At 34.9% G+C, this 26,808-nt stretch overlaps 2 protein-coding genes and 1 long non-coding RNA gene across 4 annotated transcripts in view; 2 read left to right on the top strand and 1 right to left on the bottom strand.

Moving 5' to 3' along the window:
* Window positions 1–720: 720 nt before the first annotated feature.
* Window positions 721–5,858, top strand: LOC132177939 (MADS-box transcription factor 23-like). Its single transcript, XM_088515420.1, has 8 exons — window positions 721–902; window positions 3,530–3,609; window positions 4,376–4,436; window positions 5,007–5,106; window positions 5,217–5,258; window positions 5,357–5,440; window positions 5,566–5,723; window positions 5,828–5,858. The coding sequence occupies exons 1-7, from the start codon at window positions 721–723 to the stop codon at window positions 5,719–5,721; spliced, it is 705 nt and encodes a 234-aa protein (XP_088371546.1). The 3' UTR covers window positions 5,722–5,723; window positions 5,828–5,858.
* A 2,541-nt stretch (window positions 5,859–8,399) lies between these two features.
* On the top strand, window positions 8,400–26,126 carry LOC132179937 (uncharacterized). 2 transcript variants are annotated; one of them, XR_009439991.2, is made up of 4 exons: window positions 8,400–8,607; window positions 19,816–20,104; window positions 20,181–20,293; window positions 26,002–26,126. It is a non-coding gene; the product is annotated as an uncharacterized LOC132179937 (long non-coding RNA). The 2 variants fall into 2 exon arrangements; XR_009439992.2 differs by lacking the exon at window positions 26,002–26,126 and adding an exon at window positions 20,938–21,326.
* LOC132179936 (MADS-box transcription factor 23-like) overlaps window positions 21,238–26,808 on the bottom strand; it is a 30,828-nt gene continuing 25,257 nt past the window's right edge. The window contains exons 4-10 of the mRNA XM_088515434.1: window positions 26,042–26,138; window positions 24,865–24,926; window positions 22,022–22,121; window positions 21,879–21,920; window positions 21,703–21,786; window positions 21,367–21,521; window positions 21,238–21,265 (exon numbers count right to left, since the gene is read on the bottom strand). Coding sequence (XP_088371560.1) covers window positions 21,250–21,265; window positions 21,367–21,521; window positions 21,703–21,786; window positions 21,879–21,920; window positions 22,022–22,121; window positions 24,865–24,926; window positions 26,042–26,138 — 556 coding nt within the window. The 3' untranslated portion in view covers window positions 21,238–21,249. The remainder of the gene's footprint in view (window positions 21,266–21,366; window positions 21,522–21,702; window positions 21,787–21,878; window positions 21,921–22,021; window positions 22,122–24,864; window positions 24,927–26,041; window positions 26,139–26,808) is intronic.

The raw sequence follows: 26,808 nt of genomic DNA on the forward strand, positions 1-26,808 counted from the left end.
TAAATTAATAATTGAACTCAAATTTATCTCCTTCAATATTTAAACAAGCCCTTAAGCTTGCCACTTGAACATTTTATTGAAATTGTGGCCTTACTTTCATTAATTCGACCAATTAGAAAGGAGCTCAGAAAGCAAAATAAAATAAAGGCAAGCAGATGTTCAATTCGTCCCCGAGCGATTGGCTTCCTTCATGAGACCCACCAAGTGGGGGTTGGGAGTTGGGATGCACAAACAGGACCACTTGGGTTTTTTCTTTTTTTGTAAGTGCTCCATGTTACCTTAACTAAGATGCTTCGAGGTTTCCATTTCCTCCCAAATCATAAGACTAGCGTCCCAGAAAATTAACATCACTCAAAACAGAAAGATCGAGCTTCTACTGGTATCCCACCCCTTGTTCCCCCCGGCCTCTTACATAGCTCAAACAAGTAAGCTCTATATAGTCTATATAATATCCCCATGCATTAATTCCCATTTCCTACACATAGATCTACACCTATTTTTGGATTTATCTTCTGCTCTACTTTTAGTTGCACCGTTTTGTTTCTTTTGAGATCACTATTGTCGTTCTATTTTGAGGTTGATTTTCCATTTGCTTTTCTTTTTCTTTTGACATGTTTGTTTAAGCAAATAAGTGATGAGAAAAATAAGTTGTTCCACAGTTTTACTATAATTTTTTGAGAAAATGTGTTAATTTGTGGATCTAGCTAGAAGAAAGAGAAAATGGGGAGAGGAAAGATTGTGATAAAAAGGATTGACAACTCGACGACGAGGCAAGTGACTTTCTCCAAGAGAAGAAATGGGTTGCTCAAGAAGGCCAGGGAGCTCTCCATCCTTTGTGATGCAGAAGTTGGACTTATTGTCTTCTCCAGCACCGGCAGGCTCTATGATTTTGCCAGCTCTAGGTATACTCCCTGTCTCTCTGTCTCTCTCATCCAAAATAATGCATTTTTTACTCACATGATTTTCCCGCAGCTTTTTAGCTGAATAATAAATATTTTTCGTTGTTGAAATTTATTATAAATAGGATCTAGGTTACATTCTGTATTGGTGTACTATAGTGATATAAAATATTGTTGACTTCTTATAGCTTTTCTACTTGAATGATTCTACATATGTACAATCCTAACTTTTTTTTCTTGGAAAAGATATGGATCCTGCGGTTAACTGGACATGATACTATTTACAAAGCCAACACTAGTATAGTATTTGTTTTGGAGAATGTGCAAGAACATATATATACATGTCCAGTACTCTTTGTTTTGGAAAATCTTACACCAAAACCTAAGGGTGCTCATACACTCCCTTTGACTTCGATCCGTAAAATTTGATTTGGTTTCGGTTTAAATAATAAATGAGTTGTTTGTAAACACAATAATATGTTCAAATGGTAAATGAGACATGTATACCAATATAAACTCGGTTTGACTCAGATAAACTCATATAACTTCAATTTAACAATTTTTTTAGATATTATTTTAATTTTATAGTAAGAACTTCTTCGCATGGTAAAAGAAAATTATCTTCCTAGTATGAATAATATAGTTTAAATTATTGTTTTTACGAGTTTAGTTTTAGAGATTTGTGTGTACATGACTCATGAAAATAAGCGTGCTTGTGAAACGAGCTCAATCCTTCTACCATCGTCAACCGCCGTCCTAATCAAAATAATTGATCGACTCTACCAGATGATATCAGAAGGCCTTTTTTTTTTTTTTTTTTTCCTTTTCTTTTTTATATGAATGAATTTCTATTTACTATCAGAACACATTCCAGCAAATTAGCTAGAACACTAGATGCAATAAGCATCCTGACTAAGCCAACTCCACAATACAGACTATAAGAAACCAGCTATATACACAAAACACGTACATTACAAACAACAAATCCGCTATATAACAGAAGCCTTACCAATTATATACTTATTCAATACAGCAGCAGCTATAACAAACAATATACCATTACAATCAACTCAAAACCTCAAACAAAATATGTTGAACTCAAGTGGATTCATCTGCTACAGAACTCCCCAAGTAACCCCAAAAGCAACAAATTAAACAGGCATCAGAAGCAAAAAAGGCTCTTACAGTCATCTCCAGTAGATATGCTGGAGTCAAGTGCAACAACAAACCAGAAATTAATCATGAAGTTTATCATGCACCAGAAAACCAGCACCAGCATTTCCAAAACTACAGGAAACTCTTCTGCTTCCACAATCCACCATTTTTTAAACTAGAATATATAGTTGAAGATATACCCCAACTAGTAGAAATTAATGACCACATTCTCTTCATTCTACCTGAATTTACCCTTCCCCATAGTTCTGGTTCTCACCTTCTAGCATACTTTCTGCAACATTTTTTTTTTTTCGGAATTCATTTGATTTCCACCAATCAACTGTTGGATGCTTCACCGTTATTGCTTCCCAAGTTTCCCTACTAGTGGTACTTGTTTGATATTGAAGCTAACCATATAGGAATATCACTACTCCTTTTAACAAAAAAACCTAACGGAGATGTGATATTTCAAAAAAATTAGAAGATCAAAAACCTAACGGAGATGTGATATTGCAAAAAAATTAAAAGTTTGATACAATAAATTTAGAGTTTTTGAATTTTAAATAGGTAATTGAAAAAGTAATAAAAGTTCAGTGGGGTCAAATGAAATTTTACTGAATTCTTTTAAACAGAAAGTTATTTTTATGCTTATATAATTTATCAAACTTTACATATATCTGCTTTAGATTATTATTATTATTATTATTATTATTATTTGAATCACTAATGCTGCAATAATACAACTTGATTTAGAATGAAAGAAACCCAAGAAAAGAAACCAAGGAATTTTTATTTTTTTATTTATTATTTTTATTTTTTGTGTGTTTTCTCATTAATTGAAAGTGACGTAATGTACGTTTCGACCTTCAAATAAGAAATTAAGGACAAAATAGAAAGTCTACTATGAAGCAAGCCTGTAAACAGCATTAATTATTGTCTTCTAAAAACTCTTGCTTTTTATAAGTAAATATACTATTTTACAAGATAGGGTGTATCATATTTATGCGTGTTGTTAAGTTGTAAACTCAAAATAATTAAAAATAAGATGTAATTTACATCATCGTTCAAATAAAGAACAATAATTTATCCTTTCAGAATTAATTTAAATAAAATTTATTTTGATGCTTTGATTCATATCTACAATTACATTTCTCTATTTCAGGTTAATTATTTCCTTTTTCTATTTTACATTTGCAAGTTTGGGCAGCTATTGTTTTCTTTAAATTACTACTATATTTCCTTGAGAAGTGCTAAGAGCCAAACAAATGAACCCAGAAAAATTTTCTAACTGATGTGGCAAGAGTTTTTAAATTAAAAAAAATGCAATTCCCTCTCCCTTATCTGCCTGCCACTCACGGTTTACCACGTCAATTTAAAAATTTTGCTGGGTTCATTTGTTTGGCTCCCTAACACTCCCCTATTTACTTTGCTAAGTCAATGGTGATGATCTCATGACTACATGTATTATATATCAGCATGAAATCTGTTATTGAACGATACAATAAGCTAAAAGAGGAACATCATCGGCTGCTAGATCCTGCTTCACAAGTCAAGGTAAACATTCATCAAGAACCACCCCACCCAATATCTCCCTAAGTCTATGGACTTTATCCATTGATGTTTGTTATGTTTATTCTAAAAATGATACTACGGATACCACAAAATTAATAACCATTACAAAACAATACAATCATTTGTTTTAGTATCAAATGTATGTAGCGTTTGGATCACAAAATTTAACTTTGGTGGAGGTAATCCACATTTCTAGGAATGTAATGCTTGAGAATCTAGATTCCCATAAATGTGACTATTTTCACGTTTGGGAATGATTATGTATCTAATAGAATTCTTAGAAATATGAGATTCTCATGTTAATTTGATTTACTCCTAATTAAGCATCTTTTAGGAATTATTTAGTACTCTTCCCAGAAGGGAATCCTGATTCCCAATAGAGAGCATTTGGGAGGGTAGGAATGTGGATTACCTCCACTAAAGTGCAAACAAAACAAGGTAATGTTTTAGGAGTTTGAAGAATCCTAAAAGATTACCATCACGCATCCAAAGTCCCAGGTAATGTTTATGGTATATATATGATCAACTCTTTTTTATAACTCTTTATGTATTAAAATTTGTGTTAGTCTTACCATTTTTCCAATCTAAAAATAATTATGAAAACTATTAAATGGTTGAATGATTATGTTTTTTTTTCTTTTTTAACTAAACAGCATGTTTAGACTTTTAATTTTATTTAAGTTATTTAAATCTTATATTATGGTGTATAGTTCAACCTTTTTTCTCTTTTATCTTTTATACTTGGTGGTTTTGGCAAAGGGAGGCTGCAAGTTTGAGACAACAGCTGCAGTACGTGCAAGGATGCAACAGGTAGAATCATCTAATACTTGATAAGGATCTTTAAAATAATTTTTATTTTATAGCGTACAAGACTAAAAGTGGCTTACAAGACTAAAAGTGGCTTGTGACACTACAATCCAGCTAAATCGACATACTTCTTGTTTGCATTACTGTCAAATTAGTACTTAGTTAAGCCAAAAAGCACATTTAATGTAGTGCATGATGGATGCTGCATAATGAAAATATGGTATTCTGATATTATCTAGCTATCTGATACAATTTTAATGAGAAAAATCAGCTTAAAACTGGCTCAAACTAAATCATTTTCTGTTTTTATTTATTTATTTTTATTTTTTTTAATGAGAAATGATTCATTTTCTCCATAATTAGTTTTCATTTTTCTAGTTTTCAAAATCATCATTAAATCTGTGAGTCCACATAGATCGAGCAGAGGCAAAATATTACCCAATAGAATAAATATACTTAAAAACACAAATGTAAAAGGATCTCCACTTTTTTGCTTCACTGTAAGGCTCTAACATAATTTTAAGGAAACATATCGAACGCTCCAAGTACCACAATTTGGTGTGATATATGCAGACAACTAATGGGCCAAGAACTTTCTGGTTTGAGTATCAAAGATCTACAAAATTTTGAAAACATATTGGAAATGAGTTTGAAGAGTATCCGTATTAGAATGGTATGAATCCTTATATCTCAAATTTCCATCCAATTGTATTCGAGATCCCACCTATGTACTGATGTACAACACATGCCTAAACCCTTACATTTTTCCTTTTTCTCTTGCAGGAACAAATTTTCACTGAAGAAATAAAAGAACTAAACCAAAAGGTATAGCTAAAGGATTGGCTCCATTTCTCTAGATTTTTATTTGGGACTAATTCTATTTTCCTCACTTAAATAACCTTCATATATGAACTTCATTGCAGGGAAACCTTGTCCATCAAGAAAACCTTGATTTGCATAAGAAGGTAGACCTCTTTCGTAAAGAAAAGGCAGAGTTGCAAAAAAAGGTATTTGAAAAAAACTTGTGTAAATGTTAAGGAAAAACACAAAAAAACGAGATATTCCATTGCATGTAAACATTCCCTTTTATTATTATTATTTTATGTTCATATATAGGAACTTTGGCTCTCAGGTGTACGAAGAAAGAGAAGTAAATGAATCAAGATTAAGTTTACATCGACCTCTACATACTGTTAGCAATGGATATGACATTCATCCAGCCGTCCATCTCCAGCTAAGCCAACCTCAGTCTCAAAGCAATGAAACACAAGCAAAAGCACCGGAATAGGGGTATCTTTGTCAAACTGTTGATATACTATAAAACTTTATTGAGTAGTAATTAATGCATCCTATTTAAACTAATCTTCTTAATATCTCATCAATCTCTGCAACAGACTACAATTGCAACAATGAAGCTGCCCGACAACGAGAGATGGCTATTCATCACAATGGACAATTAAGCTTCTACCATTGAGATCTCATATTTCAGCAGAATTTCTATAAGCTCATCCTTTCTATTTTACTTTATAAAATAAAGCATTACATGTTCCAACTGCTGGTTGGTTGTAGATTCAACCAACTTTTGGTTTATGATTTATGAACAAAATATTGAAACTTTCATCCAAGATTTGATTTTTTAGAGTTTTTGCAAAACAAGGAATAAATAAAAGGGGCTAAACATTAGTCTCTTCCTAATTAATTTTTGACTTGTCCAATTACTTTTATTAATTAAGCATATATAAATCATAGTGTTACACTTGTCTAACATACACCCAACTAAATAACATGCTAGAAAAGACCAAAAAAAACACTTAAGTTTTACCATATAGACAAAACATAACATGAAATAACAATTTTAACAATCCCCTTAATGCCTTATTGTATGATACCCAACATAAAGGGTTAGTTTGGTTTGCGGAATAGACTCCTGGAATGGAATGGTTATTCCTATGAAATAGTCATTCTTTTGTTTGGTAAGGTCATATTCATAGGAATAGTTATTCACATAATTCTTTACACAAATGAATAACTATCCATCTAGAAATAAGAGGAATAGCTATTCTTGAGGGAATTAACAAGGTTTTCCCAAAAAAAAAAAACCTTCTTATTTATTTATTTTTTTAATTTCTCTTAAACTTAAAAAAAAAAAAATCATGTGGGTGGCCGGCCACCCCAATTTTGATTGCTACCAAACTAAATAATTGCAATAATTATTCTATTCCAGCCTTTTCTATTCCCAGTAATATCTATTCATTTTCCTAATGAAATACCCATTATGCAAACTAAACGGGGCTTAATTCTCTAAAGTACATAGACTTATCTTTGGAAAAGAGCTTTGGTGAAGATGTATATTACTTTGTTTTCTTTTTTGGTATACTTGCTTTGAATCAAGTTATCTTTCACAATCTCTCGAACAAAGTGATGCTTGATAGCAATATGCTTTGTGTTGCTATGGTAGACAAGAGTCTCCGTGATAGCAATGGCAGATTCGTTGAATCACTTTATCTTCCAGTCTCCTTCTCAACTTCTTCTAAAGTTCTCCTTAGCCGTATTGCTTGCTATATATGTTTCCAATGATGTTTAAATATACTCAGCCTTGGTGGAAGATTGTGCCACAGTTTCTTGCCTCTTAGATGCCCATGAAAATGCACCGGAACCAAGAGCTAGCTTTTCATATCAACACATCCAGTCCAATTACTATCACAATATTTAAGCAACTTTGCATTAACATTCTTCTCATACAAAATGCCAAAATCAAGAGTACCTTGAATATATCTCAACATTCTCTTGCAAGAGAATGTGGTTGCCCACACTTGTGCATAAACCGAGCAAAAAGCTTGTAGCATACATGGAATCCGGTATTTGTAGCCGTCAAATACAAATGCTTCCAACCAAGCTTTTGTAAAGGGATGCATCCACTTCTTTGCTTTTATCTTATTTCAATAGCTTTTCCTTTACAACCAAACGAGTATTTATTAAAATATTTTTCATGAAAATATTAAGATTAATTTTCTTAGACGTACGTACCTATAACAACTTACCCACATCATCGTCCTATTTCCTCTAACATGCAATTAGCTTGCTAATAATTTTTTTTTTTTTTTGGTAAATAAAAATGAATTAATTAAACAAAAAAAGTAAAAAAAATAAGAATATAATGGGGCATACCCTAAGATAGGATAAGCAAAAGGAAAACTTTACACTATTTTTGAGTGTTTGGTACGGCGTAAAATACTATTTATCTTGAAAATGTTTTCAGTTGACCAATAAAAATAACATTTATGAGGTGTAAATTAATTAATGGTTTACGCTTCTCATCTGCATAAACCAATTTTTGTTGCTCTTTCACATCCGGGTGTAGGCAATTGTAAAAGGCCCCTTATTGGGCTTACTTGCAGGAGCAAGTATATATTGAGATGCCTGAACACTTTTCTCATTTTCACAATTGTCTATCTAAATTGTAAATAATATGGGCAAACAATTGCAGTGCTAATCTCAATCTTACCCTCGAATGCCTTATATTCTCACGCCCTCTTTTTCTATGTATTTTCTATCTTATAATCATCATTGTTAGTCAATATGTGCATATCTTAAATAAACATCCTTTTTATGTTTTAAATAAAAGTTGAGATATATAAGCTAATATGATTGAATCAAATATAAAAAAATATTTTTTGATTTGCTATACGAGTGAATCGCTAGAAAATAATCTCAGCAAAAAAATTTACCTTCGAATGCCATTATATCCCAAGAGAGAAATGTTTTACCGAACATACCGACGGTCCCACTCATGCCACCACGTGCTAACTTTTCATTAAACTAACAGAACAGCTATCCGACATGTCCGATCGAGTGCACAGATGACTCTAAAACTCTTACCGCAGATGATTCTGACACTTATTTAACCCCTGTTAACATGAGATATTTTCTTCTCTCTCTACGACACCAGGAATTTATTACAATATTTCTTCTTCTCTTTCGCATCAACTTTCACGTCGCTGCGTTTTCTTTGTAGCTCTATTCAACATTCTTGGGCTTATGCAGTTACAACTTTTGATGTAGCTTTCAGTCTCTTTTGGCTAATCTGATGACTTCGAAAGAAGTTTTGACGAAGATCTAAGCCCCTCAGCAAAATGGATTCTCTATGATAGTTTGATATTCTTCATCTTCTCAGGTAAAATGAATACTCTTTTTTTTTTTTTTTACTTTATTTATTTATTTATTTTTATTATCTTTCTGCCTTTATTTTTCTCTTATTTTGGTACTTTAGATATGTGGGTATACCGTATATGATTTCCGCATTTAACACAGCATGATTAGCTTACCATTTAAATTAATATGTAGTATTCTGCGGTAAATGCTAGTGTTGGGTTGATTCTGTGATGGACGATTGTAAAATGTTCTTTTGTTTGATCATGAATCCGGAGTTCTCTTTTGAAGCGTCGGGTTTCCTTTTCGATATACCCATAAAATGTTGCCTCGACAGGTTTTAGTTGATTGATTGTTTAATCTTAATGATTTTGGTCTCCCATTTTGAGACTGGATTGTTTTGCTTGTTGTCGGAAATCTTGCATCGTAATGGAGATACCATATCAAATCTAGAGTAATAAGATGAAGATGGGAGAAAAACTCAATGAATTTCATTAGAATTGATCTCGGTTACATTTTATACTCTGTTTCAGTATAGTTAAACAGAGTCGGTCAACTAAGTTTAATAACGAACTTAACTATAACAACTAACCAAGTACACGTCACTTTGTACTGTCAGCATCACAGACAGGTATCTTGTTGGAACTGGTGGCTCATATTAATACCAGTGGAAGGCATAGCGGGAGTATTTTGGGGATTTCCTTAATATGTCCGTACAAGTAGGGTTTAGGGTTTTTCTTATATATATATATATATGTATGGTGTAACCCTTAATCATTAAGAGTAAAAATACAGGCGTCTCTCTGTGGACGTAGGCAAATTGCCGAACTACGTTAAATCTGTGTTTCGACTCTCTTTTAATCTTTATCTCTTTTCGATTCCATATTGTTCATCAATTATTGCACGGTAACAACATATCTGTTATGATGAACTGCTTTTATTAAACGAGAAACTTATAATTATCGTTGAGATATAAATCTTCAGTGGCAATCAGTATTTATACATGTGTATATCAGGACCAGGAATAAGTCGCACAAGAAAACATCTGATTTGCACCTTTACCTTATAATTTTTTTTTTTTTTTTTTTCTATAAAATTTAAGTATTTATGAGATATGTCCCATTGGTTTAGTTTTTCCTTTGGTTTAGGATGTTATTGTCTTCAACGGTGGAACACAGTTTTACTTTTTCCATGTCTTTGCCAATGGTTATAATTCTTTATTGCGAAAAGTACACCTACCCCTCAATCTATTACTCTATTGTCAATGTCTTCGCCAAACTATCGATTGAGTCGATATTCCCGAAACTATAGGTCAAAAAGGAAGACCACTTGTGTTTGGTTATCCACACCGCACTAAAGGTGCTAGACACTTGTCTTTAGTACATCGACAATGGCTGTTGTAGATACATGTCGGGGGATAAATCTCAGTTTAAACAAAATCATGAGTGCAAGGGTGGTATTGTTACTTTTGGAGATGGTAGATGGTCACAAGTCAAGGGCAAGGGCACAATTGAGATTCCAGGTCTACCATTGTTACTTGATGTGCTCTATGTTGAAGGTCTCAAGGCAAGCCTGTTAAGTATCGGTTAACTCTGTGATGATGACCTCATGGTTCAAGTCTCCACGAAGCAATGTAATGTCTTCAATAGTGACGGGAAATGGATCATGGGAGGACTTAGAATAGCTGATAACCGCTATGGAGTTGAGCCAAGTACCACTTTGAGCTACAACAAAGTCATGTTAATTAGATTAAGTGGAAATATGGAAAAGGTTGAATCACCACAAGGAGAACTTGTTAGTTGATTTGGATGAAAGAAAAAGGCTGAGAAATAAGGTAGTCAATCGAGTGTCGTACATGTGTTACCTTTCTCAGATTGAGCCTAAGAAGGTGGAAGAGGCCTTAAACGATGACAATTGGGTGGATGCCATGCTTGAGGAACTACATCAGTTCACCCTTCCCCCCATTGACTTGGCTCGGGCCTAAGTAATGATGTATGAAATTTAGTTCCTAGACCTGATGAACACAATGCCATTGGTACCAAATGGATCTTGACAAAAAAGTCTGATAAGATGGTACAATGGTAAAAAACAAGGCTATATTGGTTGCTCAAGGCTACACTCAAGTTGAGGGCATCAATTTTGATGAGACTTTTGCTCAAGTTGCTCGACTTGAGTCCATCCGGATAATTTTGGTGATCACTTGAAATTTGGGATTCAGGATTTATCGGATATATGTGAAGAACGCCTTCTTGAATGGTCTTCTACAAGAAGAAGTTTATGTGGAGTAACATAAGGGCTTTACAGATCCCATATATCCACATCATGTGTACAAGTTGAAGAAAGTCTTGTATGGGTTAAAACAAGCACAAAGAGCATGGTATCAGAGATTCACTTCTTATCTCTTAGACTATGGTTGTACAAGAGGTCATGCGGATCTTACCATGTTCATCCAAGAAGCAGTAAGAATCTATTGATCGCTCAAATTTATGTAGATGACATAGTCTTTGGTGCCGCAGTTGACTCCCATGCACATGAGTTTGCCTCGAAAATGAAGAAAGAAATTGAGATGAACATGATTGGGGAGTTGACTTATTTCTTGGGTCTACCAAGTCCAGCAATCTGAGGAAGAAATCTTTATTTCACAATCCAAGTATGCTAAGGACCTTGTCTAATGCTCGCACCGCCATGAGCACAAGTGTTAAACTTTGTGCTTGTTGTACTTGACAACAAGTAAATCGGATATATCTTTCAGTGTTGGAGTATGTGCTCATTTTTAATCAAATCCTAAAGATCACATTTGACAATTACGAAGAGGATCATCATATATTTCAATGGGTTTGTAAATCATGGTGTATGGTACTTTAGAGAAACTAATTTAAACCTTGCTGGGTGCTCATATGCTGATTGGGTGGGGAATGCTATTGACAGAAAAAGCACTTCAGGTGTCTGTTTCTATGTGGGCACAAATCTAGTGGAGTGGATGAGCAAGATGCAAAATTCAATCTTTCTATTCATGGCTGAGGTAGAGTATATTGTTGTTGGTTGTTGCTGCACTCAATTCTCATGGATGAAACAATTATTGACGGATTATGAATTTGATCAAGGCACAATGATGATCTATTGTTGTCAATGATGATCTTTTGTGGCAATGCAAGTGCGATTAACATTTTCAAGAATTTCGTGCAACACTCTCGGAACTAAGCAAATTGAAATCAGATGTCACTTTATTTGTGACTTGGTTGAATCTTAGATAGTTGCCTTAGATTTTGTTTCTACTGAACAATAATTAGCTTACCAATTTACGGAAATGTTGGATGGTCTTCGATTTGAGGCTCTTAGGAAATCTTTGCTTTTTGTGACCTAGCTTAGGTGTCACACTAATGGTTTATGTGTTTTTCCTTAATTTTTCTTACATGCATTTCATGTTTATTTTTGTGCTTGTGTAAATCCCAGATGAAATTTACTTTGGTAAATTCACCCTTACAGTCATCTATTCTCATTTGCACTGAATTTATTGATCTCACTCAATGGGGACACCACGTGTTTCCTATGCATGAGAATTGATAACTTGATGGATTATGTTGTTTTGTGTGTGCTAAATGTGGATTTATGAATCTTAAGTTGTCTTTTTGAGCAAATTGTTTCTTTCAAAAGCTTAGCTTGATTGCATGAGTTAGTTTTTGGTCGAAAACCATGTGTGGACTCAGTAGTCTCTAAGACCAAATTGACCATATGCTAGTTGAACCTAGAATTTAAACTTTATATACTACCCTCTTACTCTTTCAAAAGTTGATTCTAAGTCCGTATAGAAAAAGCCATTGATTAAAATCATTGCGGAAAAAGACAATCAATGGAAATGGTTTTAAACTTCTGTTAAGACTAACGGGGAGTGAGTTCTATAAGTGTCTCTAGGTCCTAGTATATATAAGGTTTCACTTTTTGTCCATAGGAATACCCAATTCATATGTGAGGTTTCTTGTCAAAGTCTGACCCTCTCATTAATTGAAGGTCTTAATTTCGCTAATGAAGGTCTCACACGCTACACACAACTAATTGTCTTAATGATGCCTTTTATGCATGTTTGGTGTGAGATTTTTTTGACAACTTATGCGTTTGATACACATGTTCGACTTATATGGATTGAGATATCTCTTCATCTAGATTCAAAGGAGTTATTATATTATCTTTTGTGCATGGTACCAGTGCCAATTCCTTGAGGGGAGTATTCTTTATGTGAGTTGTGTTCTTACATTTGTGCATTTTAGCATCTTGGATTTTGCATGTTGACCCAATTAACTATTTGTATTTTATCCCTTTTTCCTTCATGACAAAAAGGGGAGAATATTTTGTGGATTGTTCTGTTGATTATCTACTTGAGTTGGTTTATGCGTAATCAGTTTACTTTGTGGTTTCAGAAGACAGGTACAAGAAAAATTGCCAATCAATCAAAGTCTACTTAGTGGTTTGATAGGCTTGGGTTGGGGTTGTAAAAATTCTTAACTTGTAATTTTTTTGTTGTTCTTTAATTTTTGGTTTTGTCATTGAATGGTAAAGGAGGGAGTTTGTTAACTTTTTAATGTTGACCTATTTCGGTGATCAAAACATGGTTGAAAGTATTGAAACACGTAGTTGAACCCGTGGCCAAAGGGGACAATCTGACAAAATTAAAACTTTTGATCCAAAACACAAATTAATAACTCCAATAACTAAAATTGGAACTTGCGTCCCATCTCCAAGCATTTGGTACATTGCCCCATCACTCAATTTTTGGCATCCTGAAACCCCTACAATATATTGCAGACATGATTAGTGTATCCCCACACCAAGAACTCGTGGGATTCATCACCAACATGTTTCAACATAGAATAAAGAATTAATACTTTTGCATTTGAAAGTCACATACTTTTGGCAATTTCTCTTCCAATGCCTTGCTTCATTAGAGTGAAAACAAGTTCCCTTTGGTTTAGCCTTTGCTGCTTTGTTTTTTGCTTTATTCGCCCTTGTGGCAATTGGTTTGCCCTCATGTTTGGAACCCTTCTTCTTTTTCCCACCTTTTGGCTTAGAAGAAGATGTATGAGCCATATGAATGCTAGCCTTGGCTTTCAAGATGTATTCCGTTGCGACAAGCTCATTCATTAATTCAAACAAAGTGTAAGCCTTTTTTCTCAGGGAAACATTAAGTTTGCATTGATTAAATGAGTTTGTTAGGGGCTCGAGGATCGAATCCATATGAGATTATGCATCAATCTAAGGTGCTTTACTTTACATTATTATAGTTAGGTATGATTAGAATGTTTGCTAGTACTTAAATATATAGATTTGTATTCTTGGAAGTATTGTGTTGATAATTGATGTTAGTGATTGTTGAACTTAAAGATATTTAGAATTATGCCAGATCATCTCCTTTCCACTTTCCACATTAGTTACTTCCAGCTAATTACCAGTTAATTAGTGTGGAGGGTGCTACAAGTAACACTCTGAATTTGTTATTTTAATTAATCAATTTTGGGGGGCGTTACATGCTCCTCCTTCAGTTCACACGTGTAGGCTAGGGTTTTGAGACTTCTAAACCTTCTCCTGAATTCTGATTATGAGACTAAGAGTATGGGCTCTAATGTCTACACAAGCACCCTTTAAATAGACTTGTATTTCCAAGTCAAGGTATGACTAGGTTTCTTTGTCAAGGTAGAATTTGGAAGTGATCAAGGAAGACATTATGGCGGTTTTTTCTGACTTTTATGCTCGTGGTAAGTTTGAAACAAGCCTTAATGCTACTTTTATTTCTCTTATTCCAAAGGTGCCTGGGGCGGCCGAACTTAAGGAGTTTCGTCCTATTAGTCTTATAAGTGGAATCTATAAGATTATTGCTAAAGTTCTTGCTAATAGGATGAGGAGGGTTGTGGATAAGGTGATTTCAAAGCCTCAGAACGTGTTCGTTAAAGGAAGGCAAATCACGGACTCGGTTCTTATAGCGAGTGAATGCTTGGATAGTCGTATTAATTCTAGGGAACTAGGGTTGCTTTGTAAACTGGATATGGAGAAGGCTTATGATCATATCGATTGGAAGTTTCTTTTGTATTTACTCAAGAGGTATAGTTTTGGTGAGAAATGGTGTTCTTGGATAGAACATTGTATTTCGACTGCTCACTTTTCTGTGTTGATCAATGGCACTCCTTTTAGTTTCTTTAGAAGCTCCCAAGGGGTGACGCAGGGGGATCCTTTGTCTCCGTTTCTGTTTGTCATTGTTATGGAGGCATTTAGTAGGATGATTGTTGCTGCTATCGATAGTGGTTTTATCTCGGGCTTGTCAGTGGGAGCTAGTTTGTTTGAGAGGGTTAACATTTCTCATCTATTATTTGCAGATGATGCGCTGGTTTTCTGTGGGGCGAATCTTGATCAAATTCGTTCCATTAAAGCCCTATTTGTTTGTTTTGAAAGCTGTTTCTGGTCTGAAGGAGAATATGGCTAAATCAGTTTTGGTCCCGGTAGGTGATGTGGTTAATGTGGGAGAATTGGCTGGTGTTTTCGGTTGTGAAACGGTCTCTTTGCCTTTGAAATATCTGGGGCTCCCTTTGGGCGCTTGCTTTAAGGCCAAACCCATTTGGGATGGTATTATGGAAAAGGTTGATCTTAGGTTGGCTAGTTGGAAAATGTTGTATCTTTCTAAGGGAGGTAGGGTTACTCTTATCAAGAGCACTCTTTCTAATCTTCCTACTTATTTTTTGTCCCTATTCCCTATACCTGCTTCTGTGGCCAAGCGTATAAAGAAGCTCCAATGTGATTTTCTATAGGGTGGTTTAAACGGAGAGTTCAAGTATCACTTGGTCAACTGGGATAAGGTTTGCTCTCCTATCTTTGAAGGTGGCTTAGGGATCAAGAAGTTGAGTGTGTTCAACCAAGCTCTGTTAGGGAAGTGGCTGTGGCGTTATGCACATGAGAGAAGCGATCTAGGTGGGACTTTGGAGGTATATTAGTAGAGGGTGGCGGCTGTTTTCTAGCCACACCAGATTCGATTGAGGTGATGGGTGCAAAATCAGATTTTTGGATGATGTTTGGTGCGAAGAAGCGAGTCTCAAGGAAGTTTTTCCAGGCCTATACAACATAGCTAGCGCAAAAGATGTGTCTATTGCTGACAATATGGACTTCACGGGTGGAGCTCTTCAATGGAATGTTAGCTTTTTTCGGTTGGTACATGATTGGGAATTGGAAGTGCTAGCCTCGTTCTATACTTTGCTGTATTCCCATAGAATGAGTAGGGAAGGGGAGGATAAAATTTGGTGGGTTCCGTCTAGCAAAGGAAAGTTCGAGGTTAGATCGTTCTATAATATTCTGGCAAGTAAGGAGGCTAGTCATTTTCCTTGGAAGAGTATTTGGCACACCAAACCACCCTCGAGAGTGGCTTTCTTTACTTGGATGGCGGTGTTAGTGAAAATCCTCACTATTGATAATCTTAGAAAAAGGAATCTTATTGTGATTAATAGATGTTGCTTGTGCAAATCGGATGGAGTGACGATCGATCATCTTCTTCTCCACTGTGATATCGCTCGTTCTTTATGGTATGCTATATTTAGTCGATTTGGATTGTCACGGGCCATGCCTAGTAAGGTGGTGAGCTTGTTTGCTTGTTGGTGGTCAGGAGGTCGTTCTCGAAGTGCTTTTGTGTGGAAAATGGTTCCTCTATGCCTCGTGTGGTGTTTATGGGTAGAAAGGAATGCAAAATGCTTTGAGGATTCTGAGAGATCTTTGGAGGAACTCATGGCCTTCTTTTTCTACACGCTTTTCACTTGGACAATAGCTTGGCTCGCCCCTTTAGTGAATAGCTATCTTGATTTCCTTGTTCTTTTATCTTCTCCTAGTTAGGCGTTTCTCTTGTATACTTCCTGTGTACTAGGGTTGTGCCCCTCTGCGCTTTTGATATATAAATATTACTTATCAAAAAAAGAAAAAAAAGAAAAAGGAATTTGGAAGACCTAGCTACACTTCACTATAATACACAACCACTTAAGGTTTCTCCTTGTGTAATTAGGTCAAGCGTAATAAGGAATAATAATTAGCTTGAGAAGGGAGTTAAAGGGTGTTAGGTTTTAGATTGGCCTTCTTAAATGCAAAATATCTTGTATTACGTTTGTTGTTTAAAACCATGGGTTAAGGGAGTAAGTTTTTTTGTGTTTTTATGGACTTTGTTTTCCCGTCAAGAAGCACGTCATGACCGGCTCATGACGGCACTTGTAGAAGTGCGCTCTGCTTTCCCATCAGGAATTACGTCATGACGGGCTTGTGACGAAACCTGAATGTGAACTCACTATTGTCTCGTCAGCTGTATCATCAGGACGGGCTCGTAATGGGATTGAAGTTGAACTCTCTATTTTCTTGTCAGATGGATCGTCAGGACGGTACACATGACGCAAATGAAGATGAAGCTCCCTGGTATCTAGTCGGATGCCCTGTCAGGACGGACTCGTAACGAGGATGAGTTCTTTTGTTCTTCACATCATGAAAACACTCTTTTCCCGCTAAGACGTGGACATTTCCAGATCTCAAATCTGTTAATGAGAAATGAGTCTCGTTAAGACGTGAAGAGTAAAATGTTTTCCTATAAAGGCATTTTTCTGTTACTGTTCAAGTTTAACTTTTTGGGAAAATTTTCTCTGAGTAGTCTCAAAGGTTTTCTCTGAACTGTGTGTCTCGTGAGTTGGTTTTGCAAGAGAGGACATGGTGAAAGCTTCGGGCTGTCCTTTCTCTTGTGGGTTTTGATCTTCGTTCCACAATACAACGGTTCTCATTGATACAACGTAAAAGAGTCTACTGAAGGGTCAGTGAGGAGATGCACTCCATGAAGATGGTCAGCTAGAAAACAAGCAAGGAGCTTGTTGTTCTTACAATATCTAGAGATTCTCAATGGTTGTGAGTATTTTCTATTGTCTGTAATCTGAATCTTCATATAGTGATTTCTTGTGTTTGGTTGCCCCGAAGTGGTTTTTCCCTTGATTGGTTCAAAGGGTTTTCCACTTCGTCAACGAGTTTTGTTGTTGTGATTGTGATGTTTTAATCTTCTGTTGTGCATGTTTATTTATGTGATTGCATAATCTATCTTGTTAATTTGGTGATTGGAGGTAGAACATGAAGATGGTCAGCCAGAAAACAAGCAAGGAGCTTGTTGTTCTTACAGTGTCTAGAGATTCTCAATGGGTGTGAGTATTTTTTATTGTCTGTAATCTGAATCTTCATATAGTGATTTCTCGTGTTTGGCTGCCCTGAAGTGGTTTTTCCCTTTGATTGGTTCAAAGGGTTTTCCACTTCGTCAACGAGTTTTGTTGTTGTGATTGTGATGTTTTAAACTTTTGCTGTGCATGTTTATTTATGTGATTGCATAATCTGTCTTGTTAATTTGGTGATTGGAGGTAGAACATGATCGTCGTATTCTTTCAAAGGGAAATAAAAATAACTCCACTAGGCATAGGGCATTTGTCATCTCAATTCTTGCACTCTAGTATTTATTTTTATTAATCAAAATTCCCAGTGATATCTTATAATTGCAATTGACCTCTCCATTGAATTATCCACATTCGAATTAAAGTCATAAGTAAAATTGTCAATTTAATTCAGCGTCTTTAAATTCTTGAATTCCCAATTTAATCTCTTGATTATTTTTGTACTATTGAAATATTTTTTCATTTAGTACATTTAATTTTAATAAATCCTTACTAAAACACTTTGGCCAAAGATTCAAAATAATCAATTCTCGTTAAATTTATGTCAATGAGATATTTCATGTTGTTTTTGATTAAATCAAATGATTATGAATTCCATATTGAGGAGTAGCGTTTCCACAATGCTACATGTGATTAAAGTGACCTATACTTCAGATTTGAGTTCACATTCTTCTTTGGATTGAGAGTCAATGATTTAAGCAGTCGTGAGTTCAAGTTATTCACATTGACAACAGTTATAATAGAATAACAACTCATGTGATCCATTCAATGCATTCACCCCAACACATAAATCAGTAGTCTCAATTTCCATGATCAAGATAGATCCTCTTGATTGATATGTTGTAATCTTATCAAATTGAATGCCAAATTCCATTACTAACTACGAACTGCAGTTTATAAGTTACAAGGTTTATGGTTTAGAACTACTGTATGATAATCTCATTAATGCATCCCAAACCATATTCAATATAACTTAAAGATTGCATGTATATATACAAAATAATATGCACATGTACAACTATATGCCCAATGTTCTTAATAAAATTCATAAAAATAAACAAATTTATTTAATAAACCAAAATGTCGTATAATAGGAATTGGCTTTTAGAGCATAAACCCTAACACTGTCTTGTTGACCTTAAAGCATTGCACTAGCTAGAAAACAAATAATGTGTACATCTTTCTTAAGGAAACCCAACTGCAATTTAATTACTGTCACAATAATTATAAGAGGGCAGAGGCTCTCTCTGTCTTGAACCTCTGGTGCTTGCATGATAAACTTCTATCCTGTCATTCACTATAACAGAATAAATAGGATACCTGATCCAAGACTTGCTTTGATTGGCCATTTGTAGCAGGCATTTCCAAGTATTCTGAGATTCTAGAAGGAAATTCCAATTGACTATGTTGTTACTCTTAAATTTCAATGAGTTGATCATTCAAATCACTAGAACTTGGCACTTTGAATCCCCTTAAATACTGCAAGGAAACAAGAGTTCTTCTCTATGCGTGTCTAATGCATCATAAACAAGCACTCCCATCTGATTTTTCATAGGCTCAAACCAATTAGAATGTCTATGTTATGCTGTACCAGCCAGTGTGTCTTATTAACATATTCCTAGATAAAGAGAGAAAAACTGAAGTGTCCAAAATCTCACGTTCACTCATTGCCATGTCATCTTGGCATCCTGCAGTATGTCTGTGTGAGTGCATTAGACAGTTGCAATGTGCATTATGACAGCATGCTTTCTTTAATTTGACTTCAATGATGAAAACTGCTTACCAAACTATGCTGATGTTTTGTCTTTACCATTTATGTTCCAAATTTTTGGATTCTCAGCATGTTTTCATCCTTTATTTTATTTTTATGTGTTACGATTTTAGTTTGGATAAATTGACACTTTGAGTTTGCATACTCATAAGCTGTTGTAAGTGTAATTTTAATTTTTCAAGTTGTCTGAAATTTATTTTGGCAGAAAAATTTTAACCAGTTACTTTTTTGGTGGGAGATAACATTGTAGGCAAGGATGATAAAATAATGTAAAACAGATGCCAAAGACATAAATTCTGGCCTTTGTTCAAGACACATACTAAGGGATCGCTCGACCAGCGGGTACTACATATAAGCCTTGTGGGTACTCTAAACGAATCTTTTCAGGGTGCAAAGAGCTAGATCTGCTGGCCTTTGTTCATTTCACATCCAAAGGAACTTCCTGAGCTGCACAAAGCACAAATGTGCAGTGCTTTTTGCTTGACATGGCTACAAGAATTACATACGACATTCATGGGGAATCATCCACTTCTTGGGCAGTGAGTTTCAGAATTATTTGAATTCATTAGTGTTTTTCTTCTATTCTATAATACTGGATCACTGATTAGCATACAGTTAACTTACTGAACATGAAGGGGCAAATTGCATGAGATTAATTACTTGGATGATGTTCAATGCTATAAAATTTGGTGCTACACACCTGACCAGTGTTTCTGCCAGTTATAAAGGTTGGTTTTTCTTCCTTTCTTTTGTTCTTTTCCTTTTCCTTTTCCCCCCTTTTTTTTTCCTTGTCCTTGTAGTCTTACTCTTGGCGCAGGATCTATTGCATTGCCTTGTCCAGGTTGCTAGAACATAATTTTTTATGAACAAATGCTGATTATCAACTCGGTTAGATGTTTTATGTTAATCAAATGTTTCTTGATTGAACACTTTAATGTGAAATTATTGGATAAAAGAAATTATCAAGCACTAATTGTTCAAAGCACAGTTTTCTGCTTCATTGGTATTCTAATTTCTACAAATAGTGTTTGCCTATAATTTTCCTCTCTCTGAATGGGTGGCTATCCCTGTACGCTTTGTGTGCTCGGATGGACATCTTTGCACTACATTGGTGGGCTTATAGCTTATAAATGAAGCATGATAAATCGAGAAACCGTAATTTTTTTCAACAATTTTCAGCTACATTTTGTCTTCTAAAGATTTTGCCCCATAACTTTCATTCATGCGATTGTTTTATTTTTCTTTATCTTTTACGTTCTCCTTTTCTGAAATTTTCACGAAAGGGTTAAAAACTTCTGCTGCCGAAAACGTCATGACCAATCTGAGAGTTTCTTGTTTGAGATGCTGATTAATCTTGACCAAAATTATTTAGGTACCACAACTACACCAATAGTTATTTTGATTGATCACAACAAATTTTCAGACAGCTGGAAGCCTGGAACAACACATGGCACGTGTTATGCTTTCCCATTATTGCTTAAATTTACATGGATAGCCTGGTTTGTACCATAATTCTGTGGCAAACTTAAAAGAAAATTTCAAACATATTCTTACAGTCCTGCTTAATTACTGTATCTAATAGCTGAAGTACGAAATCTCACTGTTGGAAGCTTGATCTTCGACTTCGGAGCAAGTTGTTGATTGATAATGACAGATAGCCATCCAGAGTTGTCGAATGGATTTGCTAATGCAATTGTAATCTGTTGAAAATTTTGAGGAGACATTGATAGGATTAACATATTATATAATTGCCTTAGTACTCTAGAATTGTATATGGCATGTCAATAAACTGAGGATATACCTTAGTTCAATTGCTTTTTGTGGTGCTGCATTGTTTTGGGGCTGCGGCTGGCTTAGCTGGAGATGGATGGGTGTGTGCAGATCGTATCCATTGCTGATAGTGTATGGAGCAGTAAGACTTCCGTTTGCTTCATTCATATCCCTTACTCCATAAACCTACAATGCAAAGCTTCTTCTAAGCTTGGCTAGAAGAAAAACCTTCACCTTCTATAGCTAGCTAATTGGTATTCAATTGGGTTATTTCTTTCCTTCAGCAAAGGTTCTTGTCTGTACTTAAGTATCGAAAGGAAAAAAAAAAAAAATGAAGAAAAGTTTACAGATGTACTTCAATCAATACCTTCTTTTTCAATTCCATATTCTCTTCATGAATAAGGTCTATCTTCTTGTATAGTTCTGTATTTTCTTGATGAACAAGATTTCCCTACAATGAAATGAAAGAAAATTAGCGGATGAAAGTGGAATTTGAACCTAAACATGAAATGGGAGAAGTTCAGCCATTTTCTTCTGGAAAACCTTCTGGTTTAGTTCTTTTATTTGATTAGTTAATACATGCTCCTGCAAAAAAGAATAGCTTCATCAAGGTTCCAACATTTGATATTTATACATTGATCATTGAATTGCTGGAGTAAAATTTAAATAAGCTAGTGTTCTTATACCTTCTTCATTCGGACACCCTTCAAACTCATTTCCAGTTGAATTTCCAGATTTTGTAGATCTTCAATACTTAAACCAGACAGTTCTTTGCCCATCAATTGCCTGCATCATAGTTTAAGTTAAGGATACACTCAGGCATTTGTTCATATAATCTCATAAAAGGAGCCATTTTCATTGTTATTGTACCAGCAGTTAAAATTAGGTTTGCCTGTCTAGGACTATGAAGTTTGTTTGATTTTATGTTAGCTAATTCAATGTCACAACTAAAGCGGTTGTAAGTCTAGATTCATTTGTTAAGTTGGGACTTGATTTAGTTCTTAAAGTTGAAGAATAAAAGTTATCATTCAGTAGTTGGTCAATAGCCATTCGAACATGATCTTCAAGCTTTTTAAAAGAATTTAGATTTGAGAGTTTCAGTCGCAGTCTTGGTTGCAGAAGGTTTGAACGGAGGTCTTCATACTTTAGAAATTCAAGTTTCCGAGAAGGTTGGTTCCTATGGTGGTTGCATCAAGTTTGAACCAGGAAGAAGTGGTTTACAAGCTTATCTGCGAGCCTCAGCCACTACCGGGTCGAACTTGATCTTCAAATGTTCTAAAAGAACTGAGATTTGAGAGTTTTGGTCGCAAAACATTCAAATGGAGGTCTTCATACTTTAGAAATTAAGTTCCCAAAAAGGTTGGTCACATCAAGTTCAAACCGGGAAGAAGTAAAGTGGTTTATAAGCCTATCAGAGAGCCTCGGTTGCTAGCTAGCCGAACATGACCTTCAAGTGTTCTAAAATAACAGAGATCCAAGAGCTCTGGTAGAAGAAGGTTCAAACATAGGTCTTAATATTTCAGAAATTCTACTTATCACAAAAAAATATTTCCAAAATTCAAGTTCATGAGAAGATCAATTGAAATGGTGGCTGAATCAAGTTTGAACAAAGAAGAAGTAAGGTTGTTAACAAGCGAATGTGAGAGCCTCAGTTGCAAGAACGTTTGAACATATGTTTTTCAAAGTGCCACAGAAAAGCTCGATCGCAAGCCCATTTGAAGACAATTTGAACGTGATCATCATTGCTGTAGATCCAAGACGTTTGGTTGCAATCGCAATCGTACAAAGTTCGAATGCAGCTGCGGCAGAGAAAACTATGAAACCCTAGCATGCATTCGAATGCGCTACTAACTCATTCAGACACTGCTGCCTCTATTTGTGTTTTCAGAAACCGATTTTCACCTAAACCTCAGTTTTTCTCAGGGATCCTCTTTCACCTAAAACTTAGTTTTTCTCAGAAACCGACTTTCAGAAGGCCCTAAGGCCAATATTATGTGAGACAAGAGTAAGCCCTTGTATCTTTATGCTTTCAGTTGCTTACCTCTCTTAGAGTTTCTTTAAACCATATAAATTCTTAACCTTTTAAGCCACTGGAGTTCGGGCTGTAGAGGAGATTCAATAGAAGATTGGCCAGAGTATTGGAGCTAGTGATGGTGAAGTCAAACAGGTTGTTTGTTGGTATAAGTTAGGTTTTTACTACAAAGTTTTGGGCTGAACCTTGGTTGAGGTTAAGCTAGGAGCTGAGAGTTCATTTCCACCCTGAACCCCAGCTGAACTTTAATATGTTTGGTTATTGCTTTTTAATAGCCTCTTCTCTAAAAGTCTCTTTTTTTTTTTCTTTTTTTTTCCTCTGTATGTTAAAAAGTTGATTCTGAGTAGTGAGTAGGTAATAGTAGTAGTAATACCTCTACTGTTGTTTTTTTTTAATTAATATTGTTTTAACCCTATAAAAATAAATTATAAACTCTTGTTCTGTGTGTTAGGTTTTTAGTGATTGGAAAATTCAGTGTCAAAACATGTTTGGTTGTATGTTTTAGGTTTAGAGTTAAGTCAATGTAAAAGCTGATTCAAGACATAAAAATTCAAGTTTGTGTATGTTGTCCAACATAAACATAGTGGGAGTAGAACAGTCATATCTTTAGATTTCAACATCAGATGAAGGCAAGCGTGGTGGCATTGGAAAGCTAACTCAAAGGGCTAGAACTTTATACTTCATGATAAGAATAGCTCAGTTGGAGTCTCGGTTGGAAGCCATCCGAATGAGATTTGGACAAATTGGCTCAATTGGAGCATGGTTGGGCCGCTTTCGAACATCACTAGTGAAAAAACTTTTTTAACATACCTAACTTAGCCTAAAAACTTCCACTTCCTTCTGGTCTATGTAAGTCTCATAAATTCACAACTTCCATACTACTAGAGAGGCAGTTTCTCAGTTATTTTTTAGAGTTTCTTTAGAATTCTTGAGCCACAACAATATCTTATTCTCTCATTGATAATTCTCTTTATTCAAACCACAAAGAAGCTTTCAGCCATCAGATTTTTAATTTGAAGCGGGCGAGGTTAGTTCGTGAAGATGATCCATATAGAAGGTCAGAAGTTCAGAAGTTACTGTGGTGGGAGATACGTTATCTGGGGTTACGAAATTGGCTCTTAGAGTCACAAAAGTTTGTAAATAGAACAATCTATGACACGAGTCTTCTATATTGGATGTCTTTGGGGTTGGTTGACCCCTAGAGTGGTTTTAATTTTAAAGAGATCTTCAAAAAGATTTGCACTTCATTACCAAAATCCATGTGTTGATTTCATTTACTGTTTTCTTGATTTTGGTAATGATTTCTGTGATGGTTGGATTTAAAGTTGATAACTTTCACTTTATTTTGTTTATCTAACTTCTGATTTAAGAATGAGATATTTTTTGAATTGTTACAAGTGGGGTCTAAATCCGAATTTCACTGTGCATTGCATGTGCCAAATGCTAGTTGCTATGTATGCTTTAGTATTCTTTTTATTAAGCATCAAATGATTATACCTGTGGCATTCTTGCAAGTACTGCAGCTGTTGCCTCAAGGTTGCTGCCTCCCTTTGCCAAAACTGTCAAGTAGAAAGCCAAATATTAGTCTATGGAATATAAATCCAAGTGTGACTGCATGATTAAATCATTAAAACACTTTGAATACTGTATAACAGTAGCAGTTTAAGATAAAACTTAAACTAAATTTTGAAGTATTGATTAAATATATGTTGATCAATTACTTCTTAATTAGTAGTGATGAGTAACTGGGAATGGAGTTAAAAGCATATAACAGACATGGTAAGAACCTGGACGGGAGTACTTCAAATTTCTGAGTTTGCCCTCTTTCACTATGTAACTTTTAAGAAAGTGATGTTGTTAATGCTAACAGAACTGTATACACTTGGAATTAAGAATAAATGCTGGAGGTATTGGAGAGATTTTCTTTTTGCCCCTTTGGATGTCAACAAAATCACCATTGGTCTTGTGATTGATTATTTTTGAATTTTGATCAAATGATAATATTAAAAGTAACGTCACTTTTGAAAGAGCATAAGAGTAACTTCTAGAATTACACTCTATAAAATGACCTCTATTCAGCCAAAAGCTACATGTTGAGAGAGAACGAGAGAGAAAAAGTCACACAGCTTCAGCCGTTTCTCACAATTTTGTAGTGCTAAGAAGTAGTGAGAGAATTAGAAAAAACATTTCTCTTTTGTCAATATTCTGTTTTGTGCGTGTAAGATTTGGGTGTTGGGGCTTTTAGTTTTGAGTGATTCTCTTTACTACTATTCTATCTTTTGATAGAGAAATTTTCTTCTGGTTGTCTCTGTCTATGGATGTAAGCTTGTTAAGCTGAACCACGTAAATTTTGGTATTCTTTGTAATTGGCTTATTTTATTATGTTCTTTTCTGCTTCTTCGAGAGCTAAAAAATTAATTTGTCCACGATGCTGCTCTGTAATCTCCAAATCCAAAAGATTACAAACTTTATAATCCCTAATGCCATGGTTTGTTTCTGATCTGTCTTCCACTGTATGTGAGTTCTCCTTAAACAATTGGGTTTTATCTGATGTTTTAGGTCACTGCTGATACATTATAGATGGTACAGATTGTTCATATATACACAAATTTAATATGATCCTTATTGATGCAGGAAATATTTAAGGAAAATTAAGCACTTGACGACTAATTACCTTGACTTCAGAAGTAGGATTACAGTGCAGGTTTTGTTCCTCGTTTGCTTTGCTGTAACGCCCAGTAACCGATTTCATGCTGGTAAAAAAAAACAGAGTATCATCGTCAAAGTAATCCTTTTACATAGCAAAGAACTCTCATTGGTTATTGACATAAGACAATAGAGATTATCACTAATTGAAAGCAGTAAAATTAATGGTATGGCTAATATGAGAATTGAAGAGATGGGAGACAAAAAAAAGAACAAAAAAGAAAAGAAAAAAAGAAATACAACTATGTGGTCCAAAAAGCAAGATGCATTTGCTGTAAAATAATGTATGATTTAGAATAACAATGTGGTCGAAAATGCAAGGACACCCACATCTAATGTGGGTGGCAAAGGTGAGTAAGATCACTGCATAACTATCATCTATTGTCAGCATCCAATTAATATATCAAACGACTGTTTTTGAGGGTATATTGCTAAAAAGGAATTGAATTAGGAGACTCGAAATTACATAATATTTGTTTATTAGAATTAAAAAAAAAAAAATTTCACTGTAATACATGTTTTCAAATTCAAGATGTTTTCTGCAAAAGTAACGTTACATATTACACTCATATCCTATCCTTATTTCATTGAGCTAGTGTGGCAGTGCTTATCAACCCTTGGATAAGTCATTGTTAAAAAAAATTGAAAATCCAAATAAAGAATGAAATTGCGGTGTAGAATGTAGCATTACTCCTTCTAAAAATTTCACTATATGCTTGAAAACCTAATAGTGAT

This window comes from Corylus avellana, chromosome 4 (genome assembly GCF_965113065.1).
Source record: "Corylus avellana chromosome 4, dhCorAvel1.hap1.2, whole genome shotgun sequence".
In the NCBI taxonomy this organism is placed as follows: Eukaryota; Viridiplantae; Streptophyta; class Magnoliopsida; order Fagales; family Betulaceae; genus Corylus; species Corylus avellana.